The sequence below is a fragment of the Hyla sarda genome, chromosome 1 (assembly GCF_029499605.1).
Source record: "Hyla sarda isolate aHylSar1 chromosome 1, aHylSar1.hap1, whole genome shotgun sequence".
NCBI lineage: Eukaryota > Metazoa > Chordata > Amphibia > Anura > Hylidae > Hyla > Hyla sarda.
In genome coordinates this window covers 45,016,166-45,039,871 of record NC_079189.1, presented here as the reverse complement: position 1 = coordinate 45,039,871, position 23,706 = coordinate 45,016,166, and the positions used below count along the sequence as shown (strand labels likewise).

At 40.3% G+C, this 23,706-nt stretch overlaps 1 protein-coding gene across 2 annotated transcripts in view; it reads left to right on the top strand.

Annotated features, from left to right (window-relative positions):
• SLBP (stem-loop binding protein) overlaps nt 1-23,706 on the top strand; it is a 56,744-nt gene that overhangs the window by 24,992 nt on the left and 8,046 nt on the right. For both annotated transcript variants that reach the window (XM_056554862.1, XM_056554858.1), the window contains exons 4-6: nt 10,396-10,539; nt 20,595-20,744; nt 22,540-22,573. In XM_056554862.1, coding sequence (XP_056410837.1) covers nt 10,396-10,539; nt 20,595-20,744; nt 22,540-22,573 — 328 coding nt within the window. The remainder of the gene's footprint in view (nt 1-10,395; nt 10,540-20,594; nt 20,745-22,539; nt 22,574-23,706) is intronic.

Genomic DNA, 23,706 nt, shown 5'->3' with positions numbered 1-23,706 from the left:
CATTGCATATGAAACCACTTTACAACTATAGGGGACAAGACTAGATCTTGGAACCACTTAGATCGGTTTCACACGAGCGAGTTACATGCCTGACTGTGGGTCTGACCTGTTAATTCATTGGGTCATCAGACCTAGGTTAGGCCGGTGTCTGTATCCGTAATACAGAGGCAAAAAATATGCATGTAACGCATTCGTATGAAACGGCCTAAGAGTCTGTGTTACAATGGCCTGTGTATGAACAGACATGAGTTGCCGGCGCAGTCCGCAGCATTGTATATAGGCTTTTGCTGTGAAATGATGCAGGTAGAAACTTGAATTATATATTTTTTTTAAATACTCTGTACAAATATTGTAAATGTTCTTCTGTACATGCAGTTGTATGCCTTAATGTTAATAACCATCTGTAACAAATGTTTGTTTTTCTAAATAAAACAATTGCTGTCCTTTTTTGGTCTTAAAAGTCTTGTGTTATTGAAATGGGGAAATTGTGGATTGGTGGGGTAATTGTCACTCTGGGTGATCTTAATAGCTAGTAAGGGTATAATTAAGGTAAGAAGCAATACTGCAGGTTTGGTTCTCATTCTGGGAATTGTAGTTCAGCAGAGACTGGAGGACAAGCTCGTGTGTATGTATGTGTGTATATGTGTGTGTGTATATGTATATGTATATGTGTGTGTATATATATATATATATATATATATATATATATATATATATATATATATATATATATATATATACATTTTTTTTTAAAGGTAATGCTGCATTGGGTTATGTTTTTATACCTAGGTTACATTCACACGTGCATATTTTTGCTGAAGATTCGCTGCCTATTAACTTCAATGGGCAGCACATAATAAGCACGTGTGAACGTGTACCTTTTTAAAGGAGTTATCCGGGAATAGATAAAACACAGCTAATTTCTAGAGATGAGCGAATTTACAGTAAATTCGATCCATTACAAACTTCTCGGCTCAGCAGTTGATGACTTATCCTGCATAAATTAGTTCAGCTTTCAGGTGCTTCGATGGGCTGGAAAAGGTGGATACAGTCCTAGGAAAGAGTCTCCTGGGACTGTATCCACCTTTTCCAGCCCACCGGAGCACCTGAAAGCTGAACTAATTTAGTCAGCAACTGCCGAGAAGTTCGTGACGAATCGATTTTACTGTAAATTCGCTCATCTCTACTAATTTCATAAAAAAAACTAAATAAAAACACTACACCGGTCCGTGTTACAATTCGGCTCCATTCACTTCAATTTGACTGAGCGCCAATACCACACGCAACCTGAGCACAGGGATGGTTTATTTTTATTCTTGCATATGCTTCAAACTTGGATACACAGGCGGCACCACCAGTGCTGCAGTACAATAGTAACCAAACAAGATGATCCAGCTGTAAATATTGAGACTGACAGAGCAGACAAGGTGGGTGCACCCCTAAAACTAACTCTTTGGAGCAAGTGCTGTGCCCTTAGTTATGGCTGGCTGCACCTAGGCACAAACAAAATTTTTATAGAACAGGTATGTGGGTTTGCACCTGGAGTGCATGTATACATTAAACTAAGTTCACACTAAACAGACATAGAACATGTTCGGGCACAACTGCCATAGCCAGATCCTTTTGACTTGAAGGAGTTCTGTCGGATCTGATATTTTACATGAACTATTTCTTTGAACTCCTGTCTTTCTACTGGAGCACAATAGCAGTGTGAATGAGCCCTTAAGCTCAAGGTAATACCCAACATTATACAGAAAGTAGAAATAAACCAAAATTGCAGCCAGAAAACAAATATTTACATAAGCTATATAGCGAGTGATAATGGGGAAAGTCAATAGATTCTTTAGTACAGTAGAATTTCCTAATGGCGAACACTCAAAGGGAATAAGTGTTGCTATTAGGAGAGGTCCCCTATTGGGGGGGGGGGGGTCTCAAACCTTTCTAAATGTCTGAACACTGTCCTGTACTTTTAAAACATGATAAAAAGCAATTTAACAGTTCAATCTCCCAGTGCTGTTTAATCACCCCCTTATCCCATCATTTCATCCACGCTTTATCCCCTGTGCCAAATTATCCCCCTGTGCCACAATTCCTCTTGATCCCCCCCCCCTGTGCCATTTCATTACCCTCTGTAAATTCATCATCCCCCTCTTTATGAAGTAAAATAGTTACATAATTCAGAAGGTTGGAAGACTAGAGTCTGAGTTGAGTTGATCCAGGGGAATGCAAAAACCTCATACTAGAGGTAAAAATTTCTTCCCTTCTCAAAATATGACATCAGAATAAATCTCTGGATCAACCTTCTGTCCCTAAATATCTAGTATACATAACCAGTGATGTTGTGGTTCTCCAAAAATACTTCCAGACCCCTTTTGAACTCTTTTAGAGAGTTCACCATGACAACCACCTCTGGCGGAGAGTTAGTCACACTGCTCTTACAGTAAAGATCCATAGTCTGTGCAGGTGTAGAAATCTTTCCTCTAGATGTAGAGGATGCCCCCTTGTTATAGATACAGTCCTGGGTATAAATAGATCATGGGAGAGATCTCTGTACAGTCCCCTGACAGTTATTAGGTCTCCCCTAAGCCTTCTTTTTTTCTCAACTAAATAACCCCAATTCTGCTAATCTTTCTGGGTACTGTAATCCTCCTTACTCTGGTTGCCCGTCTTTGAACCCTCTTTAGCTCCACTATATGTTTCTTGTACACTGGTGCCTAGTACTGTACACAGTATTCTATGTGTGGTCTGACTAGTGATTTATACAGCGGTAGAATTATTTCCTTGTTGTGGGCATCTATTCCCCTATTGATGCACCCCATGATTTTATTTGCCTTGGCAGCAGCTGCCCGACACTGGTCACTACAGCTAAATTTACTATTAACTAAGAATCAAGTCCTTTTCCACTTCAGTCATCCCAAGTGTTCGCCCATTTAATATATAAACCCGTCCCGTATTTTTTTGTATCCAGATCCATTTGTAACAGTGCCCTGTACTATATTGTGTTTACAGCTTTAGAGTATAGTATAATCTGCAAAGTTTGCTACTTTTATTCAACCCCTCTACAAGGTCATTAATTAATTTATTAAATAGAACAGGACCTAAGACTGACCCCTGTGGTACCCCACTAGTAAGTCACCCAATCAGAATAAGTACCATTAACCCCTTAAGGACGCAGGGTTTTCAGTTTTTGTATTTTCATTTTTCCCTAATCACCTAAAAATCAGAACTTTCAATTTTGCGCATAAAATTCCATATGATGGCTTATTTTTTGCGCCACGAATTCTACTTTGCAGTGACATTAGTCATTTTCCCCAAAAAATCCACAGCGAAATGGAAAAATTAATTGTGCGACAAAATTGAAGAGAAAATTTCATTTTGTAACTTTTGGAGGCTTCCGTTTCTACGTAGTATATTTGGTAAAAATGACACCTTATCTTTATTCTGTTGGTCCATACGGTTAAAATACCCTACTTATATAGGTTGGATATTGTCGTACTTCGGAAATAAATCATAACTACATGCAGGAAAATTTATAAAAATTCTTATCTAACCCCTATAACTTTTATTTTTCCGTGTACGGCGCGGTATGAGGGCTCATTTTTTGTGCAATGTTCTGAAGTTTTTAGCGTTACCATCTTTGTATTGAACGGACTTTTTGATCGCGTTTTATTTTTTTCATGATATAAAAAGTGACAAAATACGTTAATTTGGACTTTGGAATTTTTTTGCATGTAAATCATTGACTGCGGTTTAATTAACGATATTTTTATAGTTCGGACATTTCCGAATGCGGCGATACCACATGTTTATTTTTTATTTTTTTTTTATGGGAAAAGGGGGGTGATTCAAACTTATATTAGGGAAGGGGTTAAATTACCTTTTTGTTAACTTTTTTTTTTTTTTTTTTTGCAGTGCTATAGCTCCCATAGACACCTATAACACAGCACACACTGATCTCTTACCCTGATCCCTGCAGAGCCATAGCTTTACATGGATCAGCGAGATAGGGGCTCGATTGCTCAAGCCTGTAGTTCAGGCTTGGAGCAATCAAACGCCGATGGGACACGACGGACAAAGGTAAGGGACCTCCACTAGCGTCTTTGCTGATCGGGACATCGTGATTTTATTGCGATAGTCCCGATCAGCCCGACTGAGCTGCCGGGAAGCCTTTACTTTAATTTTTAGATGCAGCTTTGATTGCTGCATCTAAAGGGTTAATAGCGCGTTGCACAACAATCGGTGCCGCGTGCTATTAGCCCATGGTCCCCACTATCGTTAGCAGCCGGGACCGACCCGGTGTGATGCGGCATCACGGTGTGACCCAGTTTTAAGGTAGGGCTAGCACATAAGCCCGGTTGTCCCCTATTGGGTGTTTCCTCATCCACTGTTGGGAAAGTTCCCAATTTATGGGACTCTGCTAGGGAATTAAACTCTGCTATTGGGAGGTGTCCACTAAGCGAGATTTCACTGCAGTAGAACATTTTGTTAGGTGGTCTCAGAATTTATGCCACTATCTCCTTTATGCCATTCAATGAAGTGGCTGGGCTAGGGTTTCCCAACAGGATGCCTCCAGCTGTTTTGGGTTAAAGTTTTTCCATACAATAAATGTCTTGAAGCAAAATGTCAGGACAGCAAATTAAATGTACAACAAAGTCCAGAAGACCTATTTAGGCCCTTTTAATACTGCCGGTATGCTCCGGCAAACTTTTTTTTTTTTTCCAGTAAAAAGTCCCGCTGTATTCAATAGCTGCTGTTATTTTCTGAGAGAAAAGCCAGAGAAAAAGATGGTGCAAGCACTATGTTTTTTTTTTCTCTCTGGCTTTTCTCTACCCTAAAATAAAGGGCTTGACACTGCTGGAGATAACCGGCAGTGTGAACGTAGCCTTAACAATCAGCAGATAATGCCATGTCAGTCGAGTAGGGCTGCTCGAGCTCAGACCTTTCAATATTGATGGGGACATGGAGAAAAGGGACAACAGTTCCCAACACTAACACCCAATGTAGTATGTCATGAGTTAAGACCTGTAGCTAACATGATGGGGGTCACGGGGAAGAACAGACAATGAACACAGTAGGGGTGTCAAACAAAAATCACAGTGTGTAGATAGGAAACCCTACATAAAACCAATGTGTGAACTGTGAATAATCCAAATGGGTTATCCTGGCTGCCAAGATGCATCAAAAGCGGTGTCTGGGTCATTTAAGAGGATAGTTTAACTTATTTGCCATAATCCGTTTGGACTTGACCAGGTTCTAAGAAATAGTTTGGGTTTTCAAGCTTGTAGCAATTGTGATCTTGACAGCTAGGAATAGGAGCGGAGGTCTGGATTACCCCCCGCAATCAGACACTTATCCCCTAGTCTGTGGATTGGGGATGAGTTTTTTTTAATTTATAAAAATTTTTTTTTTAACTGGCGTTCCCCTTCAACTCCTGTGACTCAATAGGTCAGATGGTATTTGAATCCAAATGCATTGCCTGTGCCGTCTCACCATATGTGAAGCATGGTTACCCCAGTTAGAAAAACATTTGACTTATAAAATGTTTTTATTGGGATCAGGAGGATGATTGTGGTAGTGCACTTCACTCCCAGGCTCTCAGCAGCGATCCTAGTCATGCAGAACAATGGTTGGGATACATTGGTTTAGAATCATCTGTTCTGTTAGAGCAGTGATTCCCAACCAGGGTGCCTCCAGCTGTTGCAAAACTACAACTCCCAGCATGGCCGGACAGCCGTTGGCTGTCCGGGCATGCTGGGAGTTGTAGTTTTGCAACAGCTGGAGGCACCCTGGTTGGGAATCACTGTGTTAGAGCATCAGGAGATCATGAAAAACTTCTCTCCTGGTGCTTACTGCAGCTGCATGTATTTCAGTACGTTACATTGGCTGTGTATACCCTGTCCCTTGTATACGTACTTATGATTCTTGCCTGGCACACATGTAAGGATTTGGGGTCAGCTTTGGGAGAGGCTAGGTGAAAGCTTAGTATCTATATACAGACACTCACACTAAAAAAATATAAAAAATGTAAATAGCTTTGTAAAAAACTGACTGTTCTGGTATATGTAAATGATTACAGTTTTAGGGTAAGTTCACACTGAGGAATTCAAGCTGAAAAATTTCCATCCGGAATGCAGTCTTTTAATTTTGTGTGGAAGTGAAAGGGCCAAATCGGGCTGACTATATCAATATTTAGCGTGAAAAATGATTTCGGGCGGAATTTTCTTTTTACCATTGACTTTAATGGACTTCTTCTTGCGTATTTCACAAGAAGAATGAACATTCTTCTAGTGGAGAAAAATTCCCGTGAGCAGAATTTACAGAGTGTGAACAGTGCAGAGTAAAATACATTGAAGTCAATGGCAAAAACAGATGTTAATTATTTTTGAGCAGAGAATTCAAGAGGAATTACTCGAGTAAATTCTTCCTGAATTACTCAGTGTGAACGCACCCTTAGAGTAAAAAGATAAGTTTACTGGAGATTAGTAGGAGACTTCAGTATCCTGTTGGACTGCCTGGATACATGATGATATACAGATGGCCATGGGGGCATACAGGTTCCATAAGGCATCCTACGGCTCATTTACCCTCAGATTCTGCAGCTGGGCCTGAAGGTCCTGAAGATGTTGTCCTAGTTTGTCCCAAAAATTGCTCAATTGGGGATAAATCTGGTGACCAGGCAGGCCAATGAAGGTCCTGTGAACTGGTGGAGACATTCCTGGGAACCCCATGCTGTGTGTGGATGAGCATTATCCTGCTGGAAAATTGTTGGTTGCTGGACAAGAATCTGCGACACACTCAAACATTTTGCCTAGTTGACCGACTGAAAGGGGGGGTTCATCATTGGACTCGCCCTCCAGGCCATTCTGACAGAGCTGTTGGGAGCAGTGGTCACATGAGGACACTCATGTCAACCAGGCTTCAGAAGACCAAGACAGACCAGCAGTAGAGAGGATCAATTAAATCTCTGACAGACCAACAGTAGAGAGGATCAATTTATCCCCGGCAGACCAACAGTAGAGAGGATCAATTGATCGATCCCCCGACAGACCAACAGTAGAGAGGATCAATTGATCCCCAGACAAGCCCCCGACAGACCAACAGAAGAGAGGATAAATTAATCCCTTGACAGACCTACAGTAGAGGATCAATTCATCCCCCGATGAGTAGCTCCCAGTTTCCTTGTCCACCATCTAGACCCAGGTGGCACCTTCAGTACAGACCACCGTCTCTGTGTGTATCATTTCCAGACAGTTAGCTGAAGGAAATTTAATGTCATGGCGCCCATTACGTGTCCTGCCATTGATAGCCTGTCACAGTCACCTTAATTTGCAGTAGTGTCGTGATCAAGAAACCTGAACTGCTATGAAGTGTCACCGTATCGTCTTTAGTGACCAAACCAGGTTCTATTTGGTCATTTTAGAGAATGGAGGCCTTGTGATGAGCGATTCAATCCTGCCTTCGCTATGGAGCAACACACTGCCCCCCCCCCCCCCCCCCCCGCTGGTATGATAGTCTGGGGAACCGCCACATACAACCGTGGGTCACCCCAAGTAGTGATATGAGGGACACTAAAAGCTTAGAGATATGTGCAGGACATCCTGATGCCACATGTGTCGCCTTTCATAGCTTCTAACTGGGATTTCTCACGAGGTACACTACCCAAAAGTAGCATCTGAGAGCTCTTTTATATTTTATTTTTTTAACTATTTTATATAGGGCAGAGGGGGGAAACACTTTTCCACCCTCTTGTGTGGCAAGTCCCAGGAGAACAGTTGCTTATAATAGGCCTAGAAATGAGCGAACTTTCAGTAATTCGATTAGTCGCGAACTTCTCGGCTTGGCAGTTAATGACTTTATCCTGCATAAATTAGTTCAGCTTTCAGGTGCTCCGGTGGGCTGGAAAAGGTGGATACAGTCCTTGGAGACTCTCTCCTAGGACTGTATCCACCTTTTCTAGCCCACCGGAGCATCTGAAAGCTGAACTAATTTATGCAGGAAAAGTCATCAACTGCCGAGCTGAGAAGTTCGTGACTAAACGAATTACTGGAAGTTCGCTTATCTCTAAATAGGCCCCCAGGGGGAGCAAAAAAATAAATTATTTCAATAAAAATTTCAGTTCCCCCTAATTTTCAAATAAAAAAAAGTGTAAAAAATAAAGTGCAGAATTGTCCAGACTATTACATAGTAACACAGTTCATAAGGTTGAAAAAAGACCAGAGTCCATCCTATATCCATAATGAGTCCCTACTGAGTTGATCCAGAGGAAGGCAAAAAAACCTCATACTAGAGGTAAAAATTCCTTGCCGACTCCAAATATGGCATCAGAATAAATCCCTGGATCAACATTCTGTCCCTATAAATCTTATATACATAACCTGTAATGTTATTATTCTCCAAAAATGCATCCAGACCCTTTTTGAACTCTTTTTTTTATTATTACAGAGTTCACCATCACCACCTCCTCCGGGAGAGAATTCCACAGTCTCACTGCTCTTACAGTAAAGAACCCCCGTCTGTGGTGGTTTAGAAACCTTCTTTCCTCTATAAGTAGAGGATGCCCTCTTGTTATATATACAGTAATGGGTATAAATAGATCATGGGAAAGATCTTTGTATATCTGTATCCCTGATATATTTACACATAGTTATTAGGCCTCCCCTAAGCCTTCTTTTTTCTAAACGAAATAACCCCAATTCTGATAATCTTTCTGGGTACTGTAGTCCTCCCATTCCCCGTATTACCCTGGTTGCCCGTCTTTGAACCCTCTCCAGCTCCACTATATCTTTCTTGTACACTGGTGCCCAGTACTGTACAAAGTATTCTATATGTGTGGTCTGACTAGTGATTTGTACAGCGGTAGAATTATTTCCTTGTCGTGGGCAGCTATGCCCCTATTGATGCACCCCATGATTTTATTAGCCTTGACAGCAGCTGCCCGACACTGGTCACTACAGCTAAATTTACTGTTAACTAAGACTCCCAAGTCCTTTTCCACGTCAGTCGTCCCAAGTGTGCTCCCATTTAATACATATTCCCAGCCCAGATTTTTCTTCCCCATGTGCATTACCTTACATTTATCAGTGTTGAACCTCATCTGCCACTTCCCAGCCCAAACCTCCAACCTATCCAGATCCATTTGTAACAGTGCACTGTCCTCTATTGTGTTTACTGCTTTACATAGTTTAGTATCATCTGCAAAGATTGCTACTTCACTATTCAACCCCTCTACAAGGTCATTAATAAATATATTAAATAGAACAGGACCCAATACAGACCCCTGTGGTACCCCACTAGTAACAGTCACCCAGTACCATTAATAATTGCCCTCTGTTTACTATCACTGAGCCAGTTACTTACCCACTTACACACATTCCCCCCCAGCCCAATCCTTCTCATTTTATGCACCAACCTTTTATGTGGCACCAAATGCTTTGGAAAAATCCAGATATACAACATCCAGGGATTCCCCCTGGTCCAGTCTGGAGCTCACCTCCTCATAAAAGCTGATCAGGTAGACAGGACCGATCCCTCATAAATCCATGCTGATACGGGGTCATACATTTATTTTTATCAATATACTCCAATATAGCATCCCTTAGAAAACTCTCAAACAATTTACATACAACCGAGGTTAAACTAACAGGTCTGTAATTCCCGGGGTCACCTATTAAATGATCACATTCTGGATTTCACGTGGTCGACTGCTTAAATGCCAAAATTGATGATTAAAAAAAAATAAAAATAGCTGATCTAAAAGTCAATCCTACGCAAAAAGGGCGTACCAGTAAGAACTACAGCCCCAACGTTACTAAATTTGGACTAAATTAGATCCATTGCAAAAAATTGCATCCAGATGCGTTAAATGTACACAACCTAGGTTACTTTTTATTTCATTTTTATAAATGTATATTTTGCTTTAAACGTGGTGAACATCTAGTGGGGAAAATGCGAAGCTTTGTTTGTTACGTGTTAAGTTTTGTGTTTCGGCTTTGACAAAAGAAAACAGCTAAGTCACAGGTTTGGTCCATGTTCTCGTTCAATTGTTCCCAACCAGGGTGCCTCCAGCTGTTGCAAAACTACAACTTCTCGCATGCCTGGACAGCCATGCTGGGAGTTGTAGTTTTGCAACAACTGGGTAGCCACAGTAGAGCAGTGTTCCCAACCAGGGTGCCCCTCTCCGGGCATGCTAGGAGTTGTAGTTCTGCAACAGCTGGAGGCACCTTGGTTGGGAAACATTGGTGTAGAAAATCTGCAAGTACTTACCGTATCTCAACATGTGCCCTTTGTATTCCCCCACCTGCTGTTGATGCTGCATATAAGATCATTTCATGTTGTCACTTCTTTTTTTTTTTACATTTTCAAACCATAATTAATCTTAATTTTTTTTTTTTTCAGAGGCACAGATTTAAGAAATTCTTCAAATCCTAAAGAAACGGTAGCAGATCCCACATATTATTTTAGGGTTGCCAAGAAAACTAGGCAAATAAATAACATTAAGAATACAGACATGTATCAGAGATACATACAAGCTGTGCCAAGGTAATATTATCATTTTATACCTAACACTATATAAAAATTTACATTAAAAAAATGTGAATAGTCATGTCCCTACGTGAGAGTCATCCTGTGGGTCGTTCATACACAATTTTGGAGTGTTTACCACACAACTGTCCTGAAGACTTCAGAAGGGCGAAATGTATATGGCCCTAGTCGGGTGCATGAAGCTTCATACCTGGTAAGTACCGGCTGCTGTGACCAGCCAGGACTTACCATTTATGCTATACATCAGCATTATCCCTTCAGATGCTGCTGCATTGCCATAGAATGAAATTTGCCATAGAATGAGATGCTCCGCCTCCATCACATCCTATTGGCTCACACTTGTCACGTGACATATTTAACCGTCACGCATCGACGCACACAGCAGTCTCAGTTTGGCTATCACAAGGAGAGGGTCTCCTCTCCCTGTGATAGCTGAAGCTGCACGGAGCCATCCGAAGGCAAATCTTATTCTATTGCAATCCATACAGACTGCGCATGGCCAGCTGGCCTCCCTACGCAAATTGCGTAGGGAAGGACAACTGAGCACGCGCAATACTAACTTTAGCCCTATGCTATTTGCGTAGTGCTGCGTCTGCGCAGTACTACTTTACCTGCGCCCGATGCTCTACTGTATGTTACCCGCTCCCTGAGAGTTAACGGGGGACGGGGAGTAGAGTGGCGGGCGTGGGGTGTAGTAAGCGCTCACGGGGAGGCACGATGATGACAGCGCTATCGGGCATAGGGATCCTGATAGCGCTGTAGATCTATAAAACAGTAAATGTAATAAAAGAGTAAATGTATGAGCTTCTATGGCCCGATTGAATCGGGCCACAGAGCCCATGTATGATCCGTGCAGCTTCAGCTATCACAGGGAGAGGAGATCCTCTCCCTGTGATAGCCAAACTGAGATTGCTGTGCGCGTTGATGTGTGCCGGTTAAATATGTCACGTGACAAGTGTGAGCCAATAGGATGTGATGGAGGCGGAGCATTTCATTCTATTGCAAATTTCATTCTATGGCAATGCACCACAATCAAAATTTATCACGGAATCTAAAGTATTAAAAAAAATGGTTGCTGGTTAACTTAGTAGGCTGATCGAGACCTCAGTGTCGCAATTGTGGGGTCCCGATCAGCAGAAAAGCCGGCTGGGGGGTCTCTGCCTACCTCCATGCCGTCAGATTGGCATTCTTTGAATAAAGGCAGGCTGTATAAGTAGAGCGCCAATAACACTGATCAATGCTGTGCAATAGCACAATATTGTTCAGTGTCAGCAATCAACTGATTGCTTGTAAGGCTAGGTTCAGACTACGGAATCTCCGGGCAGAAAATTTCCGCCCGGAGATTCCGAGTGCGGCTAGCGCCGACTGAATCAGTCGGCGCTAGGACCGTGCAGACACTGCAGTCTCCAATAGACTGCAGTGTGTTCCGCGAGTATTTCCGCCTGAAGAAAGAGCAACGCCATTCTTCAGGCGGAAATTTCCAAACAGATTTTCCGTTCACAAATTCCGCTTCACAAATTCCGAAGTGTGAATTTGTGAACGGAAACCCATTCACTAAACTATACATTTTAGCAAGCGGAATTTCTGCCTGCAATTTCAGAGCGGAATTGCAGATGGAAATTCCGTAGTCTGAACCTAGCCTAATAGTTCCCTATGGGGACGAAAAAATAACGAGGGGAAAAAAAATGATAAATATGAAATAAGCCCCTTCCCTAATAAAAGTTTAAAAGGGCACTCCAGTGGAATTTTTTTTTTACAATCAACTGGTCCCAGAAAGTTCAACAGATTTGTAAATTTCTTCTATTTAAAAATCTAAATCCTTTCAGTACTTCTCAGCTGCTGTATGCTCCACAGGAAGTTGTCTAGTGCTTTTCTGTCTGACCACAGAGCTCTCTGCTGACACCTCTGTCCATGTCAGGGACTGTTCAGAGCGGGAGAATTTGCTATGGGGATTTGCTTCTATTCTGGACAGTTTCTGACATGGACAGAGGTCAGCAGAGGCCTCTTAAATAGAAGTAATTTACAAATCTGGATTACTTTTTGGCACCAAATTTTTTTTTTACATCGGAGTACCCCTTTAAATCAACCCTCTATTTTTCCAAAATAAAATAATGTAAACAAATACAATCATGTGGTATCGGAAATGTCCAAACTATTAAAATATAACATTAATGAAGCGGCACGATGGATGGCGTAAACTTAACCCCTTAAGGACCGGAGGTTTTTCCGTTTTTGCATTTTTGTTTTTTGCTCCTTGCCTTTAAAAAATCATAACTCTTTCAAATTTACACCTAAAAATCCATATGATGGCTTATTTTTTGCGCCACCAATTCTACTTTGTAATGACGTCAGTTATTTTGCCCAAAAATCTATGGTGAAGCGGGAAAAAAAATCATTGTGCGACAAAATTGAAAAAAAAACGCTGTTTTGTAACTTTTGGGGGCTTCCGTTTCTACGTAGTAAATTTTTCCGTAAAAATGACACCTGATATGTATTCTGTAGGTCCATACGGTTAAAATGATACCCTACTTATATAGGTTTGATTTTGTCGGACTTCTGGAAAAAATCATAACTACATGCAGGAAAATTAATACGTTTAAAATTGTCATCTTCTGACCCCTATAACTTTTTTATTTTTCTGTGTATGGGGCGGTATGAGGGCTCATTTTTTGCGCCGTGATCTGAAGTTTTTAACGGTACCATTTTTGCATTGATAGGACTTATTGATCGCTTTTTATTCATTTTTAAATGATATAAAAAGTGACCAAAAATGCACTATTTTGGACTTTGGAATTTTTTTGCGCGCACGCCATTGACCGAGCAGTTTAATTAATGATATATTTTTATAATTCGGACATTTCCGCACGCGGTGATACCACATATGTTTATTTTTATTTACACTGTGTTTTTTTTTTTTATTGGAAAAGGGGGGTGATTCAAACTTTTAATAGGGGAGGAGTTAAATGATCTTTATTCACTTTTTTTTTCACTTTTTTTTTGCAGTGTTATAGGTCCCATAGGGACCTATAACACTGCACACACTGATCTTCTATGTTGATCACTGGTTTCTCATAAGAAACCAGTGATCAACGATTCTGCCGCATGACTGCTCATGCCTGGATCTCAGGCACTGAGCAGTCATTCGGCGATCGGACAGCGAGGAGGCAGGTAGGGGCCCTCCCGCTGTCCTGTCAGCTGTTCGGGATGCCGCGATTAGCCGCGGCTATCCCGAACAGCTCGACTGAGCTAGTCGGGAACTTTCACTTTCACTTTTAGCCGCGCGGCTCAGCTCTGAGCGCGTGGCTGAAGGGTTAATAGCGTGCGGCGCCGCGATCGGCGCTGCGCGCTATTAGAGGTGGGTCCCGGCTTCACTATGACGCCGGGCCCGCCGTGATATGACGCGGGATTACTGTGTAACCCCGCGTTATATCGGAAGAGCAGGACCAAGGACGTACCGGTACGTCCTTGGTCCTTAAGGGGTTAAGGACACAGCGCATTTAGGGCCAATGAATTTTATACTTTGTAATACCAATTATACTTTGTAATACCATCACTCAGTTTACCATAAAATGTATGGCAAACCCAAAAAAATATTGTGTGAGGAAATTGAGAAGTAGGGTGCGTTCACACTGAGTAATTCAAGAGGAATTTACTCGAGTAATTTCTCTTGAATTCTCCGCTCCAAATGAATGCACATCCCCTCTGCCCATTGACTTTAATGTTATTTCTGCTGTCCTGTTCACACTGCGGAAATTCTGCTAGCAGAATTCCGATGCTGAATTCCGTTCCGCTTGAAGAAAGAACATGTTCATTCTTCAAGCGGAATCCACTAGCAGAAATCAATAGAAGTCAATGGTAAAAAAAAAATTCCACCCAAATTTCGCGTGCAATTGGCGCGGAAATGGCTGAAAAACCCTTCACTTCTTTCTCCCCCATTTCCGCTCGAATTTTGCGCAAAAATAAATAAATTTTTTCCGCCAGTAAATTTTTCGGCGTGAATTACTCTTCATTTACTCCTTGTGAACACACCCTTAAACTGACATTTTGGAGGGTTTCATTTTTACGCTGTACACTTTACAGTAAAAATTCAATGTTTTCTTTATTTTGCGGGTCAATATGAATAAAATGATACCCATGATTACATTTTCTATTACTGTACTGCTTTAAAAAAAACTCAAGATTTTTTCACAAAATAAGTCTGTTTATTACTGTCCTATTTTGACCACCTATAACTTTCTCATTTTTCCGTGTACTTGGGTGTATGAGGGCTTATGTTTTGCGTAGTGATCTGTAGTTTTTTTTGTACCACTTTTGCATATATGTGACTTTTTGATTGCATTTTTTTTTTTTGGGGGGGGGGGGGAAAGTGACCAAAACACAGCAATTTTGGACTTCCTTTTTTTTTATTTTTTAACGTTTACACTGTTCACCATACGGAATCATTTACATTATATTTTTATAGTTTGGACATTTAAGCATTCGGCAATACCAAATATGTTTATTTTATTTTTTTTATGCTTTTTTGGGGTCAAATGGAAAAAAGTGGCGATTTAAATTTTTCACCTTTTCTTTTTTTTTTTACTACTTTTTATGTCCCCATAGGGGGCTTTTTATAGCAATAATTTGATTGCTAATACTGTTTAGTGCTATGCATAGCACTGATCAGTATTATCGGCGATGCTCTGATCTGCTCAATCTCAGACCAGATAAGAAGACCCCTGGAGACGGCCGGAGGCAGGTGAGGGGATCTCAGGCCGCCATGTTGGATGATCGGATCCCGCGGCAGTGTCGCAGGCAATCCTATCATCCATTCAAAGTGCCACATTGCAGCAAAAAGACAAAAGGCACAGCGCTCCATGGTGTAGTAAAAGAGTGACCTGTGAGGTGACAGTAAGTAATAGGGCGGCCGCTCACCTGGTAGTGTTGTGTACCCACATACACAACAATGGTGAGCGCATGTAGTGTCCACAGCCAGCCGGCTAGACAAAGAGCAATGCAAAGATGGACTTCAATGGAGATGTCGGCTTAGAGAGGCGCAGGTCACAGGACAATCAAGGTAAGTAAAAGCAAGGGTAGTTTATTCTCCCAACATGCAACGTGTTTCACTGCAGCAGCAGCTTCATCAGGCATAACAAGGAATATATGGATGAGGGATTTATCAGAATGGTGAGAGGACACGTCAGAGGGAAAAGCGGTGGATGGAGGGGGGGGAGGAGAGAGGAGGGGAGGGGGAAACGGGTCATCTCACCAGCGGACAAATTCAACATTTACAGATATGTATGGTGCATAAACTTTATATATAAAAAAACAATATATAATAATTAAAAGTATGTAAAAAAAGAAGTATATATAAAAAATATATATATATATAACGAATGAGAAAATAGAGAGCGGTCGCGGAGAATTCAGCGAGCATTCTCTATGGTCTCATTCAAACCATGCGGTAATAAAGTAGACAAAGTAAAAATCCAATATGACTCACGATTAATTAAATATTGAAAACGATTTGGTTTAGAGAGTGGAACAGATTCAAGAATAATTAAACGAAGAGACGATATGTCATTTTTGTGCACATGAGTGAAATGACGTGACACACTATGAAGTGTGAATTTATTCTTAATGTTGGATCTATGCTTAGACATACGGCAGCGTACCGTTTGAATCGTGCGTCCGTCATATTGTAAATTGCAACTACAAGATAATAAATATATTGCAAATTGTGTGTTACAGTTAAAACCTTGTTGAATTTTAAAAGATTTTTTAGTGTAGGAAGAAGAAAATTTGTCAGTAAATGGATCCATCATGTTGCAGCATAAGCAACGGATCTTATTGCACGGTGAGCAACCCAAAGAAGAGGATAAAACGGACATGTTAGTAGCTGAAATATTTTTGAATCTATTGGGAGCTATTAGGTTTTGAAGGTTTTTACATCTTCTATAAGTAATGCCCGGCTTCGAGGGGACTATATCCTTGAGGATCGGATCGCTCCGAATGATATGCCAATTTTGATGATATGCAAATTCTGAGATATTGACCATAAGGGACTCCTTTTAACCAACTGGGATAATGAGCACTAGTGTAATCTAAAAAAAACTATTAACGTCAACAGATTTGAAATGAGTTTTGGTATGTATCTGTCCCATATTGTTGATTATTTCCAGATCTAAAAAATTAATATTAGTGGATGAAAAATGAATAGTAAATTGTAAACCCCAGGTATTGGAATTTAGATGGTAAACAAAATCATAAGCTTGTTTTTCTGTACCTGTCCAAAGAAAGAATAAATCATCAATATAGCGTCGGAAAAATAATATATGTGGTTAAAAGATCAGAGACTGTGCTATGTGGACGGCCTCAAATGCCCCCATAACTAAAAATCATACAGAGGATGCAGAGGAGGACAATCCACTAAACATAAATCCATCTGCTCTCAAAAAGAAAAAAGAAAATTATTTAATTTATCCTCCTATATTTTGGCAAATAATGAATCTTTTTGCCCGGTGTCCAACCCCAATCAATTTCAATTGTTCCTTGATTTAAACCAGTACATTAGAAAACTTACTCTCACTAGGCACTTTTCTATTCAGCATAATGTGAACAGGGTTGAAGAACCCTCTCCTGTTCAAGCTGATAAATCTTTTACTTATATTACATCTTTTAAACATGTAAGTACCCATTGCACCATCAGGGGAATTATTTAGAGACATTTTATTCTGTTGTCATGACTGAATTTAATCTTATTAAAAAACAAGATATTGATTTCTATAGCAGTGATAACCTGACCAAGATGGAACGTCAGGCTATTAGAACCTTACGAAATAATGATCAAATTATTATACGCCCGGCCGATAAGGGGGGAGGGATTACCATTCTTAATCGCGGGGACTATATTCTTGAGGCACGGAGAATTCTTTCTGATACTATTACATAGTTCTTCCTTCAGATCCGTCAAAAAATTTTCATGAAATTTACACTAATAATATCAACGCAGCATCCCATAAAAACATTTTCAATAAAAAAGAATTAGCCTTTCTTACAGTCAAACATTTTTCTTTACCCAATTTTTATTATTTACCTAAATTACATAAAAATTCCGTCAATCCACTCGGCCGCCCTATTATTTCTGGTGTTTCTTCCCTTACATCTAATCTGTCCCATTTTGTTGATTTATTTTTACAACCATATGTTTTAGACTTACCATCTTACCTCAGAGATTCTTCTGAACTACAACAAATTAATTTACCAACATCATTTTCGTTTTTTAACCCTTGATGTTTGTTCTTTATATTCTAACATTAACACCGATTTAGGTTGTTAATGTTATAAAAGACATCTTATTTGGTGACAATTCTTTACAGCCTGATCAAGCATCTTTTTTGTTACAGTCTATTTCATTTATCCTTAAACATAATATTTTTTCATTTAATGACATCATTTATCAACAGATCAGAGGCTGCGCTATGGGGACGCACTTCGCCCCCAGTTATGCTAATTTAGTTATGGGGGCATTTGAGGCCATCCACATAGCACAGTCTCTGATCTTTTTACCACATATATTATTTTTCCGACGTTATATTGATGATTTATTCTTTCTTTGGACAGGTACAGAAAAACAAGCTTATGATTTTGTTGACCATCTGAATTCCAATACCTGGGGTTTACAATTTACTATAAATTTTTCATCCACTAATATAAATTTTTTAGATCTGGAAATAATTAACAATATGGGACAGATAAATACCAAAACTCATTTCAAATCCTGTGACGTTAATAGTTTTTTAGATTACACTAGTGCTCATTATCCCAGTTGGTTAAAAGGAGTCCCTTATGGTCAATATCTCAGAATTTGCAAAAATTGCACTACCAATCACGATTTTTCTTTACAGGAACAAATATTGAAACAACTTTTTTTTATCAAAAGGTTATCCAAGTTCAATTTTATCTCAGGCATATCACAGTGTTAAAGATAAAACACAGGTAAATTTTAACACTTTGAATAAACAGAAAGATAAAAAAGAAAATAATCATTTCAAATATAATTTTATCACTAATTATAATAGAGCGGCTCCTTTAATACATAAAATCATTAAGCAAAATTGGCATATCATTCGGAGCGATCCGATCCTCAAGGATATAGTCCCCTCGAAGCCGGGCATTACTTATAGAAGATGTAAAAACCTTCAAAACCTAGTGGCTCCCAATAGATTAAAAAATATTTCAGCTACTAACATGTCCGTTTTATCCTCTTCTTTGGGTTGCTCACCGTGCAATAAGATCCGTTGCTTATGCTGCAACATGATGGATCCATTTACTAACAAATTTTCTTCTTCCTACACTAAAAAATCTTTTAAAATTCAACAATGTCTTAACTGTAACACACAATTTGCAATATATTTATTATCTTGTAGTTGCAATTTACAATATGTCGGACGCACGATTCAAACGGTACGCTGCCGTATGTCTAAGCATAGATCCAACATTAAGAATAAATTCACACTTCATAGTGTGTCACGTCATTTCACTCATGTGCACAAAAATGACATATCGTCTCTTCGCTTAATTATTCTTGAATCTGTTCCACTCTCTAAACCAAATCGTTTTCAATATTTAATTAATCGTGAGTCATATTGGATTTTTATTTTGTCTACTTTATTACCGCATGGTTTGAATGAGACCATAGAGAATGCTCGCTGAATTCTCCGCGACCGCTCTCTATTTTCTCATTCGTTATATATATATATATATATATATATATATATTTTTTTTTTTTATATATACTTCTTTTTTAAAAAGCAAAATCATCGGTAGTTGCAGTATCTTGTAATACCTTTTTTATTGGACTAACAAGATTTTGTAGAGACAAGCTTTCGGGATTCCTCCCTTTATCAAGTCATAAGCATTTCTGAGCTCACAAGGAGAAAACACAGGTTCTATCTCACAAAATATGCAGGGGTTAAAACAACATTAGTGGAGAATGGACATTAAGTTGGGCCATAAATTGTATAGCAATAGGACGATAGATACAGATATCTGTATCTATCGTCCTATTGCTATACAATTTATGGCCCAACTTAATGTCCATTCTCCACTAATGTTGTTTTAACCCCTGCATATTTTGTGAGATAGAACCTGTGTTTTCTCCTTGTGAGCTCAGAAATGCTTATGACTTGATAAAGGGAGGAATCCCGAAAGCTTGTCTCTACAAAATCTTGTTAGTCCAATAAAAAAGGTATTACAAGATACTGCAACTACCGATGATTTTGCTTTTTGCATCACTGGACTAATACGGCTACTCCTAACTAATCTTCTTTTTTAACATACTTTTAATTATTATATATTGGTTTTTATATATATAAAGTTTATGCACCATATATATCTGTGAATGTTGAATTTGTCCGCTGGTGAGATGACAGTCATTTCTCATTATTCCCGTTTCCCCCTCCCCTCCTCTCTCCTCCCCCCTCCATCCACCCCGTTTCCCTCTGAGGTGTCCTCTCACCATTCTGATAAATTCCTCATCCATATGTTCCTTGTTATGCCTGATGAAGCTGCTGCTGCAGTGAAAAGCGTTGCATGTTGGGAGAATAAACTGCTTTTACTTACCTTGATTGTCCTGTGATCTGCGCCTCTCTAAGTCGGCATCTCCATTGAAGTCCATCTTTGCATTGCACATTGCCGCAAATGCCGTGATCTGTATTGATCACAGCATCTGAGGGGTTAATGGTGGACATCAGCACAATAACTGATATCTGCCTTTACTGGCGGTTACCTACCTTGCATGATGCGAGCGCCATTCTGGTGCTCGTGTCATGTACGGGATGTAAATGTGTGATGTCACTTCAAAGTACAATTGGTCCTGCATAAAGCAAGCCTCAAATGGGTCTGTAGGTAGAAAATTGAAAGAGTTGTGGCTATAGAAAAAAAAACGAAATTGCAAAAATGAAAAATCGCTCAATCAGGGTTAAGACTTTCCATAAATAGATGACTTTAACGTCTTTCTTTTCTGTCTATGTGAATTTACACTGTATTTTGCTATCATTTTATTTTTCCAGACATGCAAGACAGTCATGGCATCCACGAACTCCAGATAGGTTTAGTAGAACAGTCACCCGCAAGATATTTCGTGCACGTTTGAATGAATGGCGCATTGCCCTTCAAGAATGGGATCTCCCAAAAGATGGAACTGATGACCGCCAACCATTGTGAGTAGCTTTGTTGTAACTTGTGCATTATGTCAAGTGGCTAGTTCTTGCCAAACTCTCCCAGCATTATACATATGCATACCCATGGATACTGAAAATAAAATTTAAAGGTTATTCGGGGGAACTAAACCCATAGCCTATCATTTCCCTCTCAACAACCTATTTAATTGTCTAAATATCATTCATCAGCTATATAGAGTTTCCCCTCTTTGGTTTTCCCTTACTTGCTTGAAGTGAGAGAATGAAATCATCCAGCTATCCACTCTCTCTGTCCAAATCCCTCTCTGAAAGCAGCCCCCACCCTCATGAGATACACAGACCATGTGGTTTCTGCCCTTTACTGATTGATCATGCTCTCTTTAGTGCTGGTAGGTGTGTGTAGTCTCAGCCAATCAGATACCGAACCTCTCTCAGAGTAGAAGTGTGGGGGCTTCTCTCAGAGAGTGAGCTGCTGGCAGAGCAGAACTGCAATGATTGCTTGGAAATCTAGGCAAGGAGAAAGAAGGTAGCAAAGAATATCATGAAGCCAGAGAAGACCACATGAGCCATGCATATTGGGCAGGATGGTTTACAGGGAACATAACCAGGAAGTATGGCTTTGGAGCTTTTTGAGATATATATATATGTATATATATATATATATATATATATATATATATATATATATATACACACATAAATATACACTTCCCTGAAGAACCCCTTTAAAGGAGTATGGAGTCCCTGGAGATCCTGGAGTCTCTATTACATTAAGGAATTTCCAGGATTTAAAAACAAAAGAAAAACATAGTTGCTTTCTTCCAGAAACAGTGCTACTCTTGTCCTCAGTTCGTCTGTGGTATTTCAACTATGTTCCATTGAAATGAATGGAGCCAAGATGTAATTCTACACAAGAACCCAAGGACAGGTGTGGCGCTGTTTTTATAAGAAAGCAACTGTGTTTTTAAAACACTAGATAAGCCATTTTAGGCTAAGTTCACACATCCGAATTCCACTGGAAATGCCACAGAAATGTACTGCCGTTGACTTCAATGGGTTTCCGCTGTCCCATTTACACATTTAAAAAATTTTTAATATCTTTTTATAAATTTTTCAGAATTTTGGGCAGAATCTCATTGAACTCATTGGTGCTTCGAAATTTGGTGGCTTTCTGTGTTTTGAGCACACAGTAATTCCACCGGAATTCCGCAATGCTGCAATAATTCCGCTGCAAGCCTTAGACTTCATTGCCGCTCTCGGAAATGTTCCTATAAGATTATAATTGACTGGCACTTCAGGCTCCTCATCCTATAGAATGGGGGGTTCCAGAGGAGTAGCATCTTTCACTAAGTGATGGTACGTCCTAATAATATACCATCGCTTTATAAAATGACAGTAACCCTTTGCCATCAATGTGGGTTACTGATTCAGTAAAGCAATGGATCGTCTACTACTACTACACAATTGTATTTACAACCACAATGGCCGTAAGAAACCTGAATCTATACTTGGTTCACACTGTAGTAGTGCAGTGCAGTAGTAGTAGTGCATACTATTGTTTTAAAGGAATTATCCAGGATTAGAAAAACAGAGCTGATTTCTTGTAAAAACAGCACCACTCCTGTCCTCAAGTTGTGTGTGGTATTGCAGCGCAGCTCCATGGAACTGAAAGGAGCTAAGTTGTAATACCACACACAACCTAAGGACAGGTATGGTGCTGTTTTGGGGGAAAAAATTGCTCTGTTTTTCTATTCCTGGATAACCACTTTAACCTTAAATTATGTATTAATTAATTTTTTTGCTTTTCTCTTTTCAGTTCTGGAGGTAAAACTGCATCTAAGTCTATCCCTGTAAGTAAAATAACTATTAAATTAATGCAGATAGCTGAGTAACTTTAACCCCATAAGAACTGATGGTTTTTGCACTTTCGTTTTTTTCCTCCTCACCTTTCCCTTTCAGTTTTGCACCTACAGATCCATATGATGGCTTTTTTTTTAGGTTTAAAAATGTCCTTCTGATCAGGCGTTGCTGATTCCGCCGCCGGGGTCCATGTCCCTGGTGGCGCATGGCCGCCTCTCAGTATTTCCTCATGTGGTGGGTGGCCCCGCCCTTCTCCTTCCCTGTTTAGCGTGCGAGCCGGGGGAGATCTGAGTTCCTCCTCCCAAGCTCGCGTGCTGATGACAGTCCTCTTGTCCCGCCTCCCTTCCCTGTTGCGAGGGCCGGTGTAGGACACTGTTTTGGCTCCGGCGGCAGCTTCCCAGCGGGAGCTCGTGGTCCTCTATTAACCCCTCTAGAGCGGCGGCTTGACAGGCTATTATAGCTCACTGTGAGCCGTCGCCCCTCCGGAGGACAGTCCTGCGCTTATGGGCAGCTCTTGCTAAGTGCCCTGCGCCCACTGCCCCCTTCCCTGTGTAGGGCCGGAGTCCGTACTTTACTGTGTAAAAAAAAAATATATACATAAATAAATAAATGGATGTGTGTATGTATGTGTGTGTGTATATTTGTATATATATATATATATATATATATATGTGTGTGTAAATGTGTGTGTGTGTATAAATATGTATATACACATTTATTCTTGGTCACTCAAACCATTTGTTGGTGTTTCCACCCTTTTGTGGCCAACACCTGAATTGCAGTTTTATTCTATTGCTCCCTTCATGAGAAATCCACCGTGGCTGGCTGTTCCCGGGGACTCAGGTTCCCTTGGAATCAGGGGTCATGTTCCAGTTCCCTTACGTGACTAGTGATGCGGACTCCCTCATCCGGCGCACGGTCCTCAGGGGAATTTTCCGGTGGGCATGAATTAGACCTGAATTTATTTTGCAGGGGTCTGCCGTGGCTCACTCTTGGTACCCCGCTATTGGAGCGAGATGCCTTATGCATTCATCGGCTCCTGTATAGGCGACGGCAATTCCGATACCTCACTACTGTTGGAGGTGTCCAACGGCGTGTTCCATTGTCTACTATTCCCGTTACC